Raw genomic sequence first — 19,645 nt, 5'->3', positions numbered from 1 at the left:
GCCACAGCCTTTCCGTCGTGCTGTCCAGGATGCGGGAGCATTCCACTCATTTCAAACGGGCTCGCTTCTGTCCCACGGCATGTTACGCTCGAATGAAAAGGGCTGCCTTGTAAACACGGGCTTGCCGCAGTAGCTATGACTTCAAAACGTTGAGCACCCTTCTTCCGTGACCAAATGAAGATATGAATTCATCAAACAGCGTAAGTACTTCATGCGGGAGCTTCAACTACTTACGACGACCACGGCATAGTGGGCTTCCAGAACGAAGTCGGTCTAACCGCTAAACACTTTTTAGAACTTTTAAATTGAAGTTTTACTTGCCTTCGACGTTCGCTGCTTTGGGTGAGTAGACAATTTACAGAAAGAAGGCGTATGCATTGGATACGGCCTCGAGCCTCTGTTAAGCGACCTATATGTCGCTAATTACGATAGGATTTCCTGCACTAGTCTGACAGAATGAGAGGTTGCAAAAGTTTTTAGGTCTGTCCAAGATTATAAAGTATGTTTACAATGTGACAATGAATGCTTGGCTTCTACCCCGTTTTCTGTTTGTCCAGTTTTTCAGGAGTGCCTCCCACCTCTTATTTTGTCATGGGAAGAGCCTACTAATAGTTCGATTAGGTTTTTAGATCTTGCATTTGTTTGTTCATACAGTCATGCGGGTTGGTGCTATGAGCACCGAGGGAAGAAAGCCATTCTACCGTTTTCATCACCGCATGCCAAACTAGTTAAGTGGGACATCATTAATCTTTGTTTTAAAAACGCTCTGCTAAAATCCTGTCATCACCTGGTACACAGAAGCTTTGAAACCAAGTTTGGCGCCTAAGCGCAGCTGGCTACCTCTTGCAAATGCTGTCAACAGTGGCTGGCAGTGTGCTAAGAAAACGTGATCACCCTGATTCTACTGCCCAACCGAGAAGAAGCAGAAAAGTGTTTGTCATGCCGTACTTGCACCAAGCTAGCCATAACATGAACAAAATTGGGAATCGTGTTGACTTAGGCGTCGTCTTTTCAGCCCTTTTGAGATCGTCTGGTTTGTACGGGAAAGCTAATAATACTACAAGAGGCGCCGTGATTTCAACAAAAAGCACCGAGAAGCGTTTGTTTCGTGCATGAAAGGAGTGGCCTACCGTATTTCTTTAGACTGGGGGACATACATTTGTCAGACGGGAACGTGCCTCAGTGATAGCTTACGAGCACATTCGAACAGTGTTGATAATCTGGCAAAGACTAGTCATCTAACCGCACACTGCTCGCGTTGTCGCTGTATACGCTTGTTTAACCGCTCGGAAGTGATATCGGGGAACCCAGATCAAGTCACTAGTGCGATCATCGTGGAGTTCTAAATGATCAGAAACGGCAACTGTGTAAGTTGCCCATCGTTGTCGCTGTCAAAAAGAAAAAAAAAATCATGTTCCTATCGCGCTAGCGGCCTATGGTGAATGATTTTGCAGGAAAAAGATCTGTGGGCGAAAGTGGTTTCTTTTCTTCTAGTTGTACGATTGTATATATGTGGTAACCATGTGCAATAAAAATTCAGTTGTTAGTAACGCCTTCGTTGCCTTCTCTTGTCCTCGCGTTCATATTGCGCTTTGCCTCAAATTACGGATCAGTGCAGAGTACGACATGGTTCATTGTGGTGCGGTGCGGTGTGCCGTTTCGAACATGCACTACACACATTTGAGGTTTGTGGCTAGTATCGTTTCCAACCAATCTGCTTTGCCGTTTGCCCTTTCATGCTTACATCTACTCGAGAATACGATTATGGGAGAGCCAGCAATTTTTTAATTATGCCTTTCTTCCGGCAAACCAACACCAAAAGCACCCAAAATTTCTTCGAACTAGAGGCCTAATGGAAAGCGATTTGACGCTGGATTTACGTGGAAATTGCCTTCATAAGCTCAGAACGATGACCACTTCTACTCATGCTGTCATTTTGCCTTTGCCTTTGCCACTACAGAAACTGCCATGGGTGTAAAGCTTGATGAAGAGGACGTCGAAAAAACCGAATTCTTGAAAGTGAACGACGAGTGAGTAAATTATCTATAAAGAGCTAAGTAAAGCACTGGTAATAAAAACAAATTTGCTAGATTTATCGCACTGCACGTCGAGGGCAAAACAAATTAAGGGCAATTGATTAAGACCAGGACGGCCCATGAACCAAATGCAGATTAGTGAAAGCATGCCTAATTTTCTAGCGCGGAAGTAATCGGCGCAGTACTATATTCGACGAATATGAAACCCGTTCAGACTTGACATCTGTTGATGGCAACCTGGTCCTATTCTGTTATTCACCTGCTCACGTATGTTTGCGAGACTTCATGTGCAATAATGTAAAAATATTAGAAATAGTGCTCGGCGACTTACGGTTGTCTGACGTGGTTTTCCCACCATCTTGCCCTCAATGAGTACGTAGGGGTCCAGCGAATTGTCAGCCCTACCAACATTTTCCCATTTAAAGTGCTTTGAAACGGCATTACCTGTTGTACACGTGCACGGTATTTCCAGAATGGCTGCCGCAATCATGACGAGACTGATCACGCCACACCACTGGCCCGACTTTATCTACAAGCGAACGAAGGATGGCCGGGAGTTTTACGAAAAAGTGGAACTCGTAAAGAAGTACACGCAAGACGTAAGTAATGAGTTGCGCCTCAGCTGCTGATTTGCAGGTATGGTAGTTTTGATAGGATTCGAGAAAATAAGAAGTTACATTACCGCGCCAGTTCCATTTAAACAATTAGCTCGACATGACTTCAGCGATTCAATCGCTGATAATAAGCACTTCAAATTGGCTGCCTTTATTTTCACTTGCCGAAAACTGCCGAGTCGGGGTTACGTCTGCGAACGCAAGCAAAACATATTAGAAAACAATATATCGTTTTTTTTCTCTACCATAACACGAATGAGTTATGTGCACTAATTTAAGCCAGGAGCAGAAAGGAATCTGCTTGGGTTAAGTGTGAGCCGTAGTATTTAGTTCTTTTAACATGGGCAATTTGTTACGACCTAAGCATCGTACATTTATTTAGCTGGAGACATACATCAAGCAAACATCAGTTGTATGTCAGCGCCGTGTTGTCAGGCCTTGTTAGAAAACGTGCGATGAATCCTAACAAAGTCGCCCACTTATATTTTTTGTTGCATTGTGAGTGGCTTACAGTTAGGTATTGAGCGAAGGTCATTTAGAAGCTAGTAGTATGCTCCTCGGTATGCAAAGATCGTCGCTTGGAATCATGTAGCAAGTTATGTATTATGTATGCCATCAATATAGCAAACGCTAATATAGCAAGGCTGAGTTCGGTCGATCGGGTCACCAGTTTCATCTCGGCTCACACCACGGTCGCTCGGCTCGAGCGCACTAGCCGGCTCGATTGCAACGCGCTCCCAGCACGTGACCCCATCTTCTTCATTGCCTGCTTTGGAGGCGATAGTCGCGCAGCAGCGGTGGCGTAGACGTAGAACACCCGCCTCGCGTGCATGAGGTCCGTGGTTCGAATCCCGGTGGCGGCAATTTTCCACCGGATTTAAAAAAATAAAAATCCGCGTGTTGATAAAATTGCACAAACAGGCCTGGAGTGTGGCCTTATCCCAGTGACCAGAACCGGTAACGCACTCCCTCACCAGAGCAGGATTGGCCACCCTGGTGCAGTACTTGGCCACAGCCTCCAATATGAACACAACAATCAAACCCCGGCCCTCAGTCCCCAGCAGCTGCGAAGCAACTGACCACGGCGGCGGTCAGACCTGCAACGCAGCAGAGGGTGCTAAGAATCACTGGCTCCGGACAGGCCGCCAATGGAATATGAACCAGGCAACGTTTAACGCAAGAACGTTATCTAGTGAGGCGAGTCTACCAGTGCTATTGGAGGAATTAGAGGGCACTAAATGGGATATAATAGGGCTCAGTGAAGTTAGGAGGCCAAAAGAAGCATATGCTAAAAAGCGGGCACGTCCTGTGCTACAGGGGCTTACCGGAGAGAAGAGAACTAGGAGTCGGATTTCTGATTAATAAGAATATAGCTGGTAACATAAAGGAATTCTATAGCATTAACGAAAGGGTGGCAGGGCTTGTTGTGAAACTTAATAAGAGGTACAAAATGAAGATTGTAGAAGTCTACATCCAGTCATGATTACGGAATCAGGGTGCAGACGAGCCGTATGTAAAAATACTGAAAGATATCTATAGCGGCTCCACAGCTACCGTAGTCCTCCATAATGAAAGCAACAAAATCCGAATAAAGAAAGGCGTCAGGCAGGGAGATACGATCTCTCCAATGCTATTCACAGCATGTTTACAGGAGGTATTCAGAGACCTGGATTTGGAAGAAGTGGGGATAAAAGTTAATGGAGAATACCTTAGTAACTTGCGATTCGCTGATGATATTGCCTTGCTTAGTAACTCAGGGGACCAATTGCAATGCATGCTCACTGACCTGGAGAGGCAAAGCAGAAGAGTGGGTGTAAAAATTAATCTGCAGAAAACTAAAGTAATGTTTAACAGTCTCGGAAGACAACAGCAATTTACAATAGGCAGCGAGGCACTGGAAGTCGTAAGGGAATACACTTACTCGGGGCAGGTAGTGACGGCGGATCCGGATCATGAGACGGAAATAATCAGGAGAATAAGAATGGGCTGGGGTGCGTATGGCAGGCATTCTCAGATCATGAACAGCAGGTTACCATTATCCCTCAAGAGAAAATAGCTGTGTCTTACCAGTACTCACCTACGGGGCAGAAACCTGGAGGCTTACGAAAAGAGTTCTACTCAAATTGAGGACGACGCAACGAGCTATGGAAAGAAGAATGATAGGTGTAACGTTAAGGGATAAGAAAAGAACAGATAGGGTCAGGGAACAAACGCGAGTTAATGACATCTTAGTTGAAATCAAGAAAAAGAAATGGGCATGGGCAGGACATGTAATGAGGAGGGAAGACAACCGATGGTCATTAAGGGTTACAGACTGGATCCCAAGGGAAGGGAAGCGTAGCTGGGGGCGGCAGAAAGTTAGGTGGGCGGATGAGATTAAGAAGTTTGCAGGGACGGCATGGCCACAATTAGTACATGACCGGGGTTGTTGGAGAAATATGGGAGAGGCCTTTGCCCTGCAGTGGGCGTAACCAGGCTGATGATGATGATGATGAGTCGCCCAGCTACAGGTCGCCCTCCCCCCCTCCTGGTGCGAAGATTCCTTGAAATAATGTCCAATGGGAGAGTCCAGGTAAAGTGTGCAGATGGTGTCGTCATCAAAGCAGGTGATAGTCGCGCCGCTACTCTAGAAAGAAAATGCTTATTATTGAATTATGGGGTTTTGCGTGCCAAAACCCATTTCTGATTATGAGGCATGCCGTAGTGGAGGACTCCGGAAAGTTCGACCACCTGGGGTTCTTTAACGTGCACCTAAATCTAAGTACACGGGTGTTTTCGCATTTCGCCCCCATCGAAATGCGGCCACCATGGCCGGGATTCGATCCCGTGACCTCGTGCTCAGCAGCCTAACACCATAGCCACTGAGCAACTGCGGCGGGTGACAAATAGTGAAACCAAGGACAACATAAGGGAAATTACTTGCGCTTAATAAATGAAATAAAGAAACGATAAATTAATGGACATTAAAGTGGATGAAAAAACATACCGCAGGTGGGAACCGAATCCACAACCTCTGCATTTCGCATTCATAAACCATGAAAGATATCATAATTTGAACAAATACACACATTGTCAGGTGATAGAGTATTCCAATCCCTTATAGCACGGACAAAGAAAGAGTAGCGTAAAGCGTCACTTTTAAAAGGAATATCACGTATTTTTAATTGGCGATCTCGCCTTTTAGAAACATATGCGGGCGGCTGAAAATACAATTCCTTAGATATATCCCCGTTTTACAGCAGTACATGCTATAAAGAAATCTTAATTTCAGATTTCGACGAAGGTGTTCAAGAGGATGCCAATTTAATGCTTTTTTGCTTTCTATCATGCTAAGCATCTTGTCATAAATGCCAAGGACAAACTGAACTGCCCTGTTCTGTACTTTTTCTAGTTTATCTACAAGTTCTGTAGGATAGATGGATGGATCCCAGGAAACACACGCATACTCCCGTGTAGTGCGGACATGTGTGAAATACAGTTGCTCCCTATGTTTCTGTGGCAAACTACTGAAGATACGTTTCAAGAAACCTAATGCTCTGACAGCCTTGTTCCTAACATGAGTAACATGTCTGTTCCACCTTAGATCACCAGAAAAAAAAATAACCTAAATATTGATATTCTGACACTTGTTCTAGAGTAGCATTATTTATAGTGTAATGATTGCTGTCGTATGAGCGCGTCCTGGTAAAGGTGACGGGGACACTATTTTTCACATTCAGTGACATTTTATATTTTCACATGATGTGGCAATCAAATATAAATCATGTTGTAGTGCTTGTTGGTCAGATTCGCTGCTGATAACCCTACATACTATACAGTCGTCTGCAAACATTCTAAATGATGATGTAATGCCCGGAGTGATGTCATTAATGAAGAACAAAAATAAAAGTAGACCAAAACCTGATCCCTGCGGCACCCCAGAAGTCACAGGTACATATTCCTAGGAACATCCGTTTAATTTCCATTACATCTGTCTTGAGCGAAGATACTGAGCAATCCATTCGATAACTTTGTCATCTGATTTGTAACGTCTAAGTTTAGCGATCAGGAGACTATGCGTAACGACGTCAAAAGCTCTTTTGAAATCCAAAAATATACAATGAACAATTTGTTTCTGTGCTGAGACTAGCTCATGAGCGAATGCAACCAATTATGTCGTACACGTAAAACCCTGCCCAAACTCATTCTGACAAGGATGAAGAAGGCTATTCTTATCAAGATGAGACATGGTGCAGCTATAAATCACATGTTCCATAACCTTACATACGATGCTAGTTAAGGATATTGGTCTGTAATTCTCAGCACTGTCCCTCTGTCCACTGTTATTAATTGGCACCACTCGCGTTAGTTTCCAATCACCAGGAACAATGCTGTTATGTAAGGAATTTTGATAAAAGCGACACAAGTACAAACAAAATACCCAAGCAATCTATAAGGAATGATGCAAGGATATCATCCGGACCACACGCTTTTTTTGGTTTCAAACACTAATTATCACTCGATGCCCGTCACACTAACCACAACCGCAGACATTTCGTCGGATTCGACCGGAAAATCAACACCATTAACCCCACTAATGTTTGAATGAGTAGAGTGAAATACTGATGAAAAGTAATCAACGAAGATTTCGACCTTACTTGAGTCGTCATTAACAATTCTGTCGGACCAGTGCAAGGGTGGAACAGAAGTGTCATCCTTACGGTTTCTCTTATTATATTTCCAGCATTCCTTGTGATCGTCCACAAATCTCTGCCTCAAGTTCGCAATGTATGTGCGTTTAGCAGATCCAGCGAGCTTTCTAAAGCTACGTTTTAACTCAATTGTTTCTGACGACTATCCGATTGCTTAGTTTTAATCTGCCGATAGCTACTTCTAATTTTTCGTAATAAGGAACGGAGTCGACAGTGAAACCATGGTTTATCTTTTGCACGTTTCGAAGACAGAGTTCGAAGGGGAACAAAGCTATCTCTTATTTCGAAAAGCTTGTTTTTAAGTACCCCCCATAGTTCTTCCACGTTTAATTCATCGGCCAATGTGTCAAAAGTAGGACGATGAGATTCAAGCGCCAATTTTAGTGCAGCGTAGTTAGCCTCATTATATGCATACACAGTTCTAGGTTTTTTTGATACACAAACATTTCGAAATATAGTGTCCGCTACAAGCACATTATGGTCCTTTATACCAGGCAAACACGCACATTTGATACAATGCTTGGTGCATGACGAAACAACAGATCAAGCACATTACCAGTGCCATCATTACTCGAAAGGTCTCTTACGAACTGATGGACCCTATCTTCGTGCACAAACTCAAAGAAAGCTTGATATAAACTGCTTGTGGCAGTATGTGTAAGCATATTGCCCGATCCCCAATCTATACCGGGAAGATTGAAATATCCTCCCAATATAATGTGATCCCTTTGAACTGTCTCAAGAAAAGTCTCAAGAATCATTTGGGCAAACTCATGATAAGAAGCACCAGGAGGTTGGTAATCCAACAAAAAAACTTTTACCATTTTCGGCCCGCAACTTGCAAAATACAGATTCACATTCCAAATCACAATCAACCCGAACACAGGGCAAGTCGGATCTTACAAGAATTAATACGCTTCCTCTCCTTGATTCACGGTCCCGCCTAAAACTGTGATAACGAAGAGAGAATATTTCTTTAAGAAGGACCGAGGAATCAAGCCACGATTGAGTTCCTAATACTACTGCGGGCTCAACAGAATTTAATAGTAGAAGAAGAAGAAACTTTAATAAAGAATAGTCCGGCAGTTCTTGCTGTGGTGGCCTCAGGTGACGGCTCGAAGTCCTTGGTTTCGAGCGGCATCTTCGGCTTGCCGGACGGCCCAGAGCTGGCCTGCCAGCTCTGAACTTCTGATAGCCGCCTCCCAGCGGCGGCGACGCCTACGGAGAAGGTCCCCGGCGGCTCCCGCATCCGGGGCGGCGTCGGGAAGAAGCGAGCTCGAGCCTTCTCCTACCCTGGCCACGGCCGCGATTATGGACGCGTAGCCAACGGAGCTGGTTTGATTACCGTTGTTGCCGGCACACTGCCAGAGCATGTGTCGCAGCGTTGTTCTCTGTCCGGATGTTTTACACGCGTCTGTTGAATATAAACGCGGATAGCAGTGGTGTAAGATAGCCGGGCTAGGGTAGTTGTGTGTCTGGAGTGTGCCTCGTTCCTGTTCAATTTATCGTGCGGTGGCGGGAATGTGCGTCTTTCGAGTCTGTAGTGCTGGGTGAGGTCTCTGAACGTGGTTAGGCGATCGCCCCACGCCCAGTGTGTTTCTTGTTGCTGTCTTTCTGTTGTAGAGTCCCGATCCAGCAGATCCGATGCCCCGCTATTGGGGGCGGAGGCGGCCACATAATCAGCGGCGGCTCGGCGTGTGATACGTCGAGCCGTGGCGTGAGCTGCCTCGTTGCCCGCGAGCGGAACATCGCTGTGTGCCGGGGTCCAGAGGAGGAAGACTGTAGAATTTAGGGGTTGCGAGGTCGATGACGACTCGCCGTCGTCAGACATTTGGAGTATGCGGGCCGCTTCCCGCGAGACACGACCACGCGCGAAACTGCGGATTGCCGCCTGCGAGTCGCTGATCACGATCGCAGCGTTCGGCACCGCGACGAGTGCTAGGGCTATCGCGGCTTCTTCGGCCGCCTCCGTGTGTCCCGTGGTCACCGTGGCGCTCGCGAGGCACTTACCCGAGCGGTCTACAACCTCTATCGCGTGCGCGCTTCTCCCTCCTCCATATCGCGCCGCGTCTACGTACATCGCCTCGTTGCTGTTACCAAACTTCTGATGGTAGCTTGCTCGTTTGTTGCGTCTCCCGGCGTGGTGCGTCGGGTGCATGCTCTTGGGAAGCGGCAGGATGATCAGGCGGTCGCGAACAGAGCCGGAAACCGTCGTCTTTTCTCCATGCTGAGTGTGGTACGCAATGCTGAGAGACTCGAGGATGCATCGACCTGCCTTTGACCTCGATAATCGTTCATATTGCGCAATGTCGTGCGCCTCGATTAACTCGTTAAGGGAGTTGTGAACACCGAGCTCTAGAAACTTGTCGGTGCTCGCGTTGAGTGGAACGCCGACCGCCCTCTTGAAAGCCTTTCGGATCATGCATTCGACTTTGTTTTTTTTTTTTCCGTACCCGATCCACCACAGGTGGGGGGCAACATACGATATGCGGCTTATCGCGTGCGCCTGCATGAGACGGATCGCGCACTCTTCATGCATACCATTGCGTCTATTCGTGATGCGACGCAAGAGTCGGATCGTGTCATCTACCGAACGACGAAGTATTCGCACCGTCTCTCCATTATGGTCGTTTGCCTGCAGGTGTAACCCTAGGATTCTAATTTTCTCTACGTGCGGTACGGGAGTACCATCTACCAATGTAATGCGTATTTTGGAATATTCCCGTTCCTCTTCGCGCAGGATTTTACGACCTCTCCTTGTGGGTTTGTAGAGTAAGAGTTCGGACTTGGTAGCCGAGCACTCGAGGCCCGTTCCACGCAAGTAATTTTGAACCGCATCTACTCCTGCCTGTAGCGTTCGCTCGACGTGACCGTCACATCACCCTCCGGGAACCCAGAGGGTGATGTCATCCGCGTAGAGACTGTGATGTAATCCTTCTATTTCTGTTAATTTCTCCGGTAGACCAAGTAGAACTAAATTAAAGAGTAATGATGATATGACGGATTCTTGCGGCGTGCCTAATGTTCTAATTGTTTTTAAGATCGCTTCGTACTTAACGTTGTCAAAGGCCTTTTTAATATCTAAGCCTAGAATTGCCTTAGTGGAGCTGGTAGTGTCGTCTACTATCTGGTGTTTAAGCTGAAGCAATACCTCCTGTGCAGAGAGGTTGCGGCGGAATCCTAGCATGGTGTGCGGGAACGCGTCATGATCTTCGAGAAAGTCGGTCACGCGGGTGAGAACTGCGTGTTCCATGACTTTGCGGACACCCGCCGCGGTTGCTCAGCGGCTATGGTGTTAGGCTGCTGAGCACGAGGTAGCGGGATCGAATCCCGGCCACGGCGGCCGCATTTCGATGGGGGCGAAATGCGAAAACACCCGTGTACTTAGATTTAGAGAGAGAGAGAGAGAAGGGAAGACGGAAAGGAAGGGAGGTTAACCAGACTGAGTCCAGTTTGCTACCCTACGCGTGGGGAGGGGAATGGGGAGTGAAAGAGGAAGAGAGAGAACTTAAGTGTAGGATGTCTATAGTCGGGCACTCAAGTCCGTTGCCTTCAGGTAGCGAAAAAGCGCTCTAACTGCTTTATGGGACAATGAACTGTGAGGCCAGGCTCCCAAGATCTTCGCTTCCGTGAATGGCCTGTCATCCAGTCTATTTAAGGCACACTGGAGAGTCTCACGTTGATTATCGAAGCGAGAACAGTGGCACAGAAGGTGACTGATGGTCTCTTCACACTTGCACTTGGCGCACATTGGTGAATCCGCCATTCCAATGCGGTAGCTCTAGGAGTTGGTGAATGCTACTCCTACCCACAGCCGACACAGCAGTTTTGCGTCACGTCGTGGAAGGTTCGCTGGTAACGTAAGCTTTAGTGATGGGTCGAGGCTGTGTAAACGACACTTAGAGTTCTGTGGTGGATGCCAACAACCTAACGTGATTGCACGAGCAAGACTGCGAAGCTCTCTTGCAGTGTCGACTCTGGATAAAGGTATAAGGAGTGTCGGTGAGCCAGCTTGGGCACGTCGGGCAGCGTCATCGGCGAGGTGATTACCAACGATGCCACAGTGTCCCGGCAGCCACTGAAATATGATATCATGTCCTCGTTCAGATGCGCAATGGCAGGTTTCGTTGATTTGTGACACCAGCTGTTCATAATTGCCACGTCGTAAACTTCGCAAGCTCTGGAGGGCTGCTTTCGAGTCACAAAATATTGCCCATTTGTTGGGCGGTTCTTTTTCAATGTATTCGACAGCAGCGCGAAGAGCGGCCAGTTCAGAACCTGTAGATGTCGTTACGTGTGAAGTTTTGAACTTGATGACGACTGATTGAGATGGTAGAACAACGGCGCCTGTAGAATTTTCCGAGACGGAACCATCCGTGTAAACATGAATTCGGTTAGCATATGAAAAATGCAGAAGTTCCAATGTGATCTGCTTGAGAGCCGCGGTGGTCAGGCTAGCTTTCTTCACTATTCCTGGAACAGCAAGGTACACAGGAGGCTTCTTCAAGCACCACATAGGGGATGGCGTTCTTGTTGCGGGTGAGTACCTCAAACACAAAGAGTGCCGGTTAACCGCAATCGATCTGGAGAATGCTGCCTTGGGTCTTTTCTCAGGCAAGTGAGCGAGATGGTGGTCAGGGACTCTGGATATATGGCGAACATGCGCCCGGAGTGTGTCGATATCTATATAGGTCCTTATTAGGTTGTCTCTCGCGATGGCAATTGTTGCCACGGTTGAAGCATTTCGAGGTAGCCCCAGACATGTTCGAAGGGCTTGGCCTTGAATGCTCTGTAGGACATGGATGCTAGTTTTGTTAGCATTGGACAGCACGGGTGTGCTGTATCGCAAGTATCCTAGGAAGAGCGTCCTGTATAGTTGATGATTTAGGTGCGCGTTAAAGAACCCCAGGTGGTCGAAATTTCCAGAGTCCTCCACTACGGCGTGCCTCATAATCAGAAAGTGGTTTTGGCACGTAAAACCCCATAATTTTTTTAATGACTTTGCCGACGCAAGACGTAAGCGAAATCGGTCTTAGATTATCGAGCGTAACTTGCTTGCCAGGTTTAGGAATCCTGATAACGCGGACCCGTTTCCACGCCTCGGGAAGGGAACCCCCTCGCCAGCACTCAGTGACGTAGGCCGCGAGTCGGGAGATTGACTCGTCGTCTAGGTTGCGGAGAGTCTTGTTGGTAACCCGGTCCGGGCTGGGCGCCGATCGAGTGTTGAGTTCGAGCAGGACTATCCGAATTTCCGATTCGCTAAATTCCGCGTCCAGTTTTAGAGCGTAGCTCTTTGGCGTCCGTTCCTGGGTTTCGCGTCGTCGTCGGCGTTGTCGTCGGCCTCGTAACCAGCTCCGCCCCCCTTTCATCCCCCCAGCGCTAGCAGCGGCCGACTGATACCGCTGGATGCCGCTGACGCCGCTAGAGAGTCAAGATAACGTGACTGCATAGAACACCGTCGCCGCCATGCAGAAAGAGGAGGAAAGGGTTCCCCCCCCCCGTTCTTGTGTGGCGGATAGGGTGCTCTTCAGTTGCCGACGCGCCGGTTATTTCACGTAGGCCCCGGCACGTCGACGAATACGTGACCACCTTCCCACGGCTAGACCTGGTTCTTAGCGCTGCGGAAGCGAGGGTATCATATTGTTTGTGTCGGCATCGGCGGCGTTGTCCCTGAAACCAACTCCGCAGCTGGGGTTGACTCACTATCGGCGTCAGCGGCATCAGTCAGTCGCTGCTATCTCTTCCCTCCTCCCTTTATCGTGTTGTCCGCTTGCTGCGCGCGCTTCTGCCCCCATCGTTTGCCGCTGGGTGTACACGCCGCCCCCCTCTTCCTGCGAGTCTCCGGTTGTCAAAGAGCCGGCTCGAACTTAATTCCTTTCTTCGCTCCTCCTCCAATGCAACCCCTGTGCGGTGGCAATCAGAGAGCCAGATCGGTGGCGGCGGATCTGTATATGTGCACCGCCCGAGCCGAAATTGCCGCTGCCGATCGCGCTGTGCGGTGGCAATCAGAGAGCCATCGTAACGCGTCCCACGGCTGTGACAACCTCGCGAGGCACTTGTATAGATCTCGTCTTTGAGAATCAAGCATTGGTGTACCAAGTCGAACATATATCAGTCTATTTCTCCGACCACAAAGCTTCCTTCATGACTGTCAAGAACTGTTAGTGGAGTCTTTGTTAAAGGAATACGTGTGAAAAATAAAAAAAAAATTCTGTGATAGCGCATACATGTGTTGCTCGATTTCTTTGCCTCAATCTATCGAAAAGGTGAAACAGCTTATTTGCTGCGCTCAAATTTCGCATTAGGAAGTAACGTAATCGTCGGTAATTTTTTTGTTTGTGACGCCGTCGAACTCGGCGTGCTGGATGCTTTCGGCCTTCTTAAGGTAACGGTCACGTATTGCGTCGAGGAAGTTATCGCCTTTATAATCTCTTACTAGTCTACCAGTCTTGTGGCCTTGAGCGGCCGGAGTCTCCTCCGGATCCAATAGGTGTCTAAAAAGGCGCCAAGCACTCGCCCCGGTCACCTGCCTCTCGAGGCCGTTGCACGTGTCTTCCCATTGTGCCCTGCATACCGGAAGTGCGTGTTCTTCAATGCCTCTGTCTAACTGTGCTATGCGTTTGCGCAACGCCTTATTATGTCTTTGGCATTTCCATCTCTTTAGGAGGGCTCGCTTTGCTTCCCACATGTGCAGGAGCCTACTGTCAATTATTTCGAGGTTCGCCTCGGGCGGAACGTCGCTAGTTTCTGCGCCTACATCCCTTCTGAGCGTCTCGGTCCACTCGTCTATGTCCGTAATCGGCTCGTCGCCTCGAGCCGCTTCTTCTTGCTTCTTGCGGAACGTGTCCCACTTCACGAGTTTGAGCTTACGACCTTTGCCCTCAGGGTTAGTACCACGACCGCTCGGGCCCGTGCCTATAGTGATCTCGATCAGCGCGTGGTCACTCTCCAAATCTTCCTGCGTATTTTGCCAGTGCGCTGTTGTTACATTTGAAACGAACGCAAGGTCTGGTAACGTATCGGCACTCACGCTGGTCCCTCTGCGTGTAGGATCGGCGAGATTCGCGATCAGTGCAAGCCTTTGATCTTGCGAGTCTTCCCAAAGGTGTTTGCCCTTGGGTGTTTCTCGGGTGTAGCCCGAGGCTCCCTGGGGCGCGTTAAAGTCGCCCGCAACAAGTAGAGGCTCGCCGCCGGAAGCCGCGCGCGCGCCCCGCAGTAGGTCCTCGAATCTGTGCTGCAGCGCGGGTTTACTATACACGTTAAGGACGAAGAGTCCTCGGACGCTCTTAGGAATTAATTCTACGAACACGTGAGGTATATTTGCGCAGGCAAGTTCTCGCTGCGCCACAGTGACATTACGTCGAACGAGCACGGCGGCGACCGGCAACGGGCGTGGCGGGGGAGACGGCCGGCGCGGCACCAACGCCCCCGGCCGAGCGCCAGCCGCCACGCGGGGTGTAGCCCGATTCCTTCTTTGCCTGTTCTCCGTAGCGGTCGCGTCTATGGCTTTGTAGCCAGCTAGTTTAACCGGATGGTTTGTCTCCTGTAAAAGGATCACGTCCGGTTTCGTCTCACGGCTGCGTATGAATTGCTGGAGATTACTTCGCTTCCTCCTGTAGCCCCGGCAGTTCCACTGCCAGATTGTGTATTGTTGTTTCCCAATGTTAGTGTGCTTCGTTGCGTGTGTAGCCATGGTGATGCCTGCGTTTAATTTAACCCGCCACCATCGAGGCGACTTGGTTGCTGCTGCGGTAGCACCTGCGGTTGCGTCTCTACGTCTGTGAGCGTGTTTTGCTGCTGCTGATTGTGTTGTTGCTGTCTAGCGTACGGCTTGCTCATTGTTCTGATTGCTCTGCCTGCAGCTGGCGATAGCCTCGCTTCTATGTCGTCTATGCGCGCCAAGTGCGCGGCGAACATTTGTGTTATTTGTTCAGAGAGCTTAGCTAGCGCGTTATTGAACATTTCGTTCATATGAGCCGTCTGTTTTGTAAAACGTTCCTCGAGGCTCTTCTCTATGTTGTCTACACGTTTCTGTAGTTTCTCATAACGGCCGCATCCCTGTTTGCTCTAGGGTCTTGCGGGATCTAGTGCGATCCTTTTCGCGGTAAATGGACGATCATCGCGTTCATCCGCCGTCTTCCTCGAGCTGCCCTCGTTGCCCGTGTCCATCCCGGCCGGCTCAGGCCATGACGGAGTCGGTGATCAAGGCGCCGAGTACGGCGGCATCGGCGTTTGACGTTGCGATGGTTGCTGCGGTTGTGGAGCCTCGCCTTTAAATTTGATATTTTCCTGTCTAAAGAGCGCATTTTCGCGCTTAAGCTCGGCAATTATTGATTCTAATGGTTCTTAGGACTCGCTCTATCGCTCGCTCAAGCTCGTTCCCACTGCCGCCGCTGACGGTGGACCCGCCAGAGCCGCCCGCTGAAGCGCCTCCGCCGCCGGGAGAAGCGGCGACAGCCGCCCAGCTCACCTGTCGCCCAGTGCTCCTGTGACCTTGTTGCTGCCACGGCTGCTGCTGCTGATTTTGTTGGTTTATGGAGCCCTCAGCTGCGGTGCCCGGACCACCGCCACCGCGCGTCATCGACGTGCTTCTCGGCCTCTGTGCTCGGTTGCGAGAGTAGGATCGGGATCGGGATTTTCCCGCACCGCCCTTCCCGCCGCGGCTAGTCGAGCGTCTTCTTCGGTTGTCGGTGCCTGAATGACGGTCTATCTCTGGAAAATTGAGGTAATAGCCGGCTCTGCCATTACAGTCGCTGCTGCTGTTGTAACCGCTGCCGTACGCTGTGGCTGCTTCTTCCTCTTCTTGTCTTTTTCACTCTAGCTGGCGACGCTTGACTATGTATGGGGTCTTGTATCTCGCCTTGCACCTGCGGTCTCCCGTGAAGTGTCCCTTGCCGCACACTCGACACCGCGGCTCGCATCGATGGTCAGGCGACGGACTGTTTCGTCCGCATCCACGGCAAATCTTGTCGTTGGGATTCAGGCACACGTCGGCGCGGTGTCCCAGCCTTCCGCACTCGTAGCCCACGTCAATCTGCTTCCTGCAGAGGGAGCATCTGACGAGCATAGGTCCGTAATATACGTATCTCGGTACATGGAATCCGTGGAATAGTAAATGAAAATCAGCTTTGTTTCTAAGGTTTCTACAATAGACGATCAGGAGTCCGAGCTGATGCGTCACCACAGATTGCGCCAATGGTCACGTTTCGACAACGCCACCAGTGGTGCTTTCGATTTGATATCTTTTATCACCCAGGTATAAGGAACCAAATCTGAGAACCGGTTTCACTCCCTCCTTCCTATTTCCTTTTGCAAGGGCCATTTCTCTATGTCGCCAATGTCAATTTGCAAACCGCGGTGGTACAACTAAATTTTCAACCTTACTGAATAATTTTAAGTCATCTGTAAAGAACAAGACCCTCACTTTCATAACATATAGCGGAAAATAATTGATAAAAACGAGCAACAACAAAGGCCCAAGGTTGAAGCCTTGAGGATCTCCTGATGGTGATAAAAATTCGTCGGACACACAGCCAGAAAATCTGACCAGATTTCGCCGGCTGCCAAGGTATCTTTTGAGCCGTTTACAGTACATGGACAAAGTCCGTATTTTTCAATCTCCATTAGAAGTACTTTATTTGAAACCGTGTCGAAAGCCTCAGTAACTTCAAAGCAGACTGTGTCTACCTGACCGTGATTAAACACGTGAGGCCCGCTGTATCGAAGAAAGGCGCATCAGTTTGATTCAACGGATCGACCTCTTCAAAAACTGTGTTGCAAAGACAGATTTCTCGTTTGAAATATGAAATCATGCGTTCGTGGATTACCATTTCAAAAGCTTTAGCGAAACAACGAGTGACACTGGCCGAAAGTTGTTCACATCACAAGCATTCGCGGTTTTAAAGGGACACAAAAGCGAAAAAGTAAATCAGTGTAGACTAATAAAGCATTGTTTGAGAACCCTGCAGGCAGTCATTCCAAAAGAATGGTTTGACAATTAGATGAGAAAATGAAGGTCGAAGTATCAGTATTTGAATTTCGTGCCGAAACCCCGACGCCGGTACGTCAGCGGGACGTCAGGGATTCCAAAGTATGTTTTCGCATTTGGGCCGCGTTGGCTGAGTAGAGGTTCTCGAAACTTGCCATGTTGAATACTTGGTTCCTTTAGAACACAATGTAGTCAGTCTGTGCCGCTATATGTAATTAGTAGGCCCCAGAAAATGCCATCAAAATCGGCGATGTCAGAGCGACCAGGTGCGGGAACTTGAAGGAGGTGTCGCCACCTTTCTTTCGTCTTAGTGCTTTTTCCGGCTTACCAAGCGTCTTATCGTGATAAGAGTGGTGTTTTGGCGCCGTAGAAAGGTAATTTACTGATGCAGAAGAAATCATTTTTTTTTTTGCTTTGGTGTCCCTTTAAATACAGGAACCACTACTTGCAGCTTCCAACGGCAAGAAAAAATAGCACTGCGCAAAGTTGAACAAATGCTTTAAGGCAGAACTAAAAATGTAAGCCCATCAATTATGAAGCTGCGAATTTCATCGGCACCTGTTGAAAGTTTTGGCTGAGGCTTCTGTATCCCCGATAAAACATCATGTTCATCGACACTTTCATACACTAGGCAGTCAGTGCTGTCATCAAAGGTGATAACAGGGGTTGTGTTGTGAGGGCGCACAAAGCAAGAAATGAAGTGGTCAGCGAAAGCTTGGCATATAACTTGCGGTTTTAAACAAGTACTGTCACCAGCCTTCAGCAGAGAAACACTGAGTTTATCTTTACTTTGCTTCCGCACAAAAGCCCAAAAGGAGTTCGGTTCCTTCTTGAAATTCTCTTCATGAATTTTATGGCATTCAGCTTCATCGCGTAGATTAAGATTTTTCACAGTTTGTATAAATAATGAACATAATTGGTACCTATATTCACTTTCAGATTTTGTGTACAGTTTGTGATAACGTTGTTTTTTCCTTAAGTAGTGTTTCAAATTCCAAGAAAACCAACAAGGGAATCTAGAGTTCCTCGGATGACATCGCTGTATATCTTTTCATTTACCATTGCACAACTGATGTTAGTAGGTCAACACATCATTCAACATTTCCGATCTCAAAAATGGAGACAATTCATAGTTGTGAAGCTCAGTGCACAGCCCAAGGTAATCACTGTAAGCGTGCCTAAAATTTTCTGTTTCGTTCAGGCATTGGACGAAAAGACAAAAATAATGACAGAGTAAACAGGCAATAAAATTTACCTACGAAATCAAGAGGGTCGCACACCGCTTGAACCTCAGAAACAGGCACGTTAGATATAATTAGATCTAAAATATTACCAGCGCAGCTCTTCATCGTGTTATATTGACGTAACCCATGAAAGTTAATGAAATCGATGGGATATCTGGCTTTTTCTCGTACGGCTGTGCAGTCACTGCAGACCAAACCAGGTTCTCATTCGACATCAGGAAGCTTAAAATCCTCGTAAATGCAAACCTAGCACTTTGAGAAATCAATTATATCCCAAATATCCAAAAAATGATTCATGAAAACTTTAGGATCCGTATTAGGCGTAAAGTAATAACAGCCAACGAGACCGTGTGATTTGTTACGTGTTAGAATTTCCAACTGCACACATTCATCGTACGTCTCCTGGTCTTGCCTTCTAAATGCACCTAATGCAGAACGGCTCGCTATCAGAACTCTACCACCGTATTTAACCTTGTCAGACTAAATTCTGTCAACTCGTAAAACAGCATACTCACCTGACCATTAGAGGCACTCGTACACGATGAGTTTAGCCACGTTTCCGTCAGGCATAAAATATCATGCTCACATTGGTATGCATTCGCGAAGAACACCTCACTTTTGGTTCGAAGCCATCTCGTGTTTTGATAATACAACTTAACTTCTTGTGCCATTTTCGGACGAGGTTGGATCACTGTTAGAATCGTCAAAGTGTCGCGATGACTACAGGCTTCTATAGGAATGACGAAATACGCAACCATCAGGTCACACTTCAGGTTTGTTCACAAGTTCTAACAAATGCTCATCAAGAGAGACGTGGAAGGAACAATACGTATCGTACCTCGTTTTCAGTCTTGCACACGTAATCATCTTGTCGCCCGCTGCGCCCGCCAAACATATATGAATGTCCGACGCTGTTGTAGTGGGGTCGAGGCGAGAAGCAAATAGGCCTTTGTTCGCCGGTAGTTTGGGTGCTACTTTAAACATCCACTGCTTAGCTTTGCCAAACGTCACTCGAGGCGATGATGGCTGGCTCACCGCTTTAGATGAACGCTGGTAAAAAGTACGCGGGTAC

General features: G+C 48.0%; 1 protein-coding gene across 1 annotated transcript in view; it reads left to right on the top strand.

The window, feature by feature from the left end:
- Positions 1-19,645, top strand: part of LOC135901682 (cytochrome P450 4V2-like) — a 152,393-nt gene that overhangs the window by 92,398 nt on the left and 40,350 nt on the right. The window contains exons 5-6 of the mRNA XM_065431527.1: positions 1,961-2,030; positions 2,509-2,635. Coding sequence (XP_065287599.1) covers positions 1,961-2,030; positions 2,509-2,635 — 197 coding nt within the window. The remainder of the gene's footprint in view (positions 1-1,960; positions 2,031-2,508; positions 2,636-19,645) is intronic.

This window comes from Dermacentor albipictus, unplaced genomic scaffold (assembly GCF_038994185.2).
Source record: "Dermacentor albipictus isolate Rhodes 1998 colony unplaced genomic scaffold, USDA_Dalb.pri_finalv2 scaffold_16, whole genome shotgun sequence".
In the NCBI taxonomy this organism is placed as follows: Eukaryota; Metazoa; Arthropoda; class Arachnida; order Ixodida; family Ixodidae; genus Dermacentor; species Dermacentor albipictus.
The sequence above is the reverse complement of the archived record's forward strand: the minus strand, read 5'-3'. Positions and strand labels throughout refer to the sequence as shown.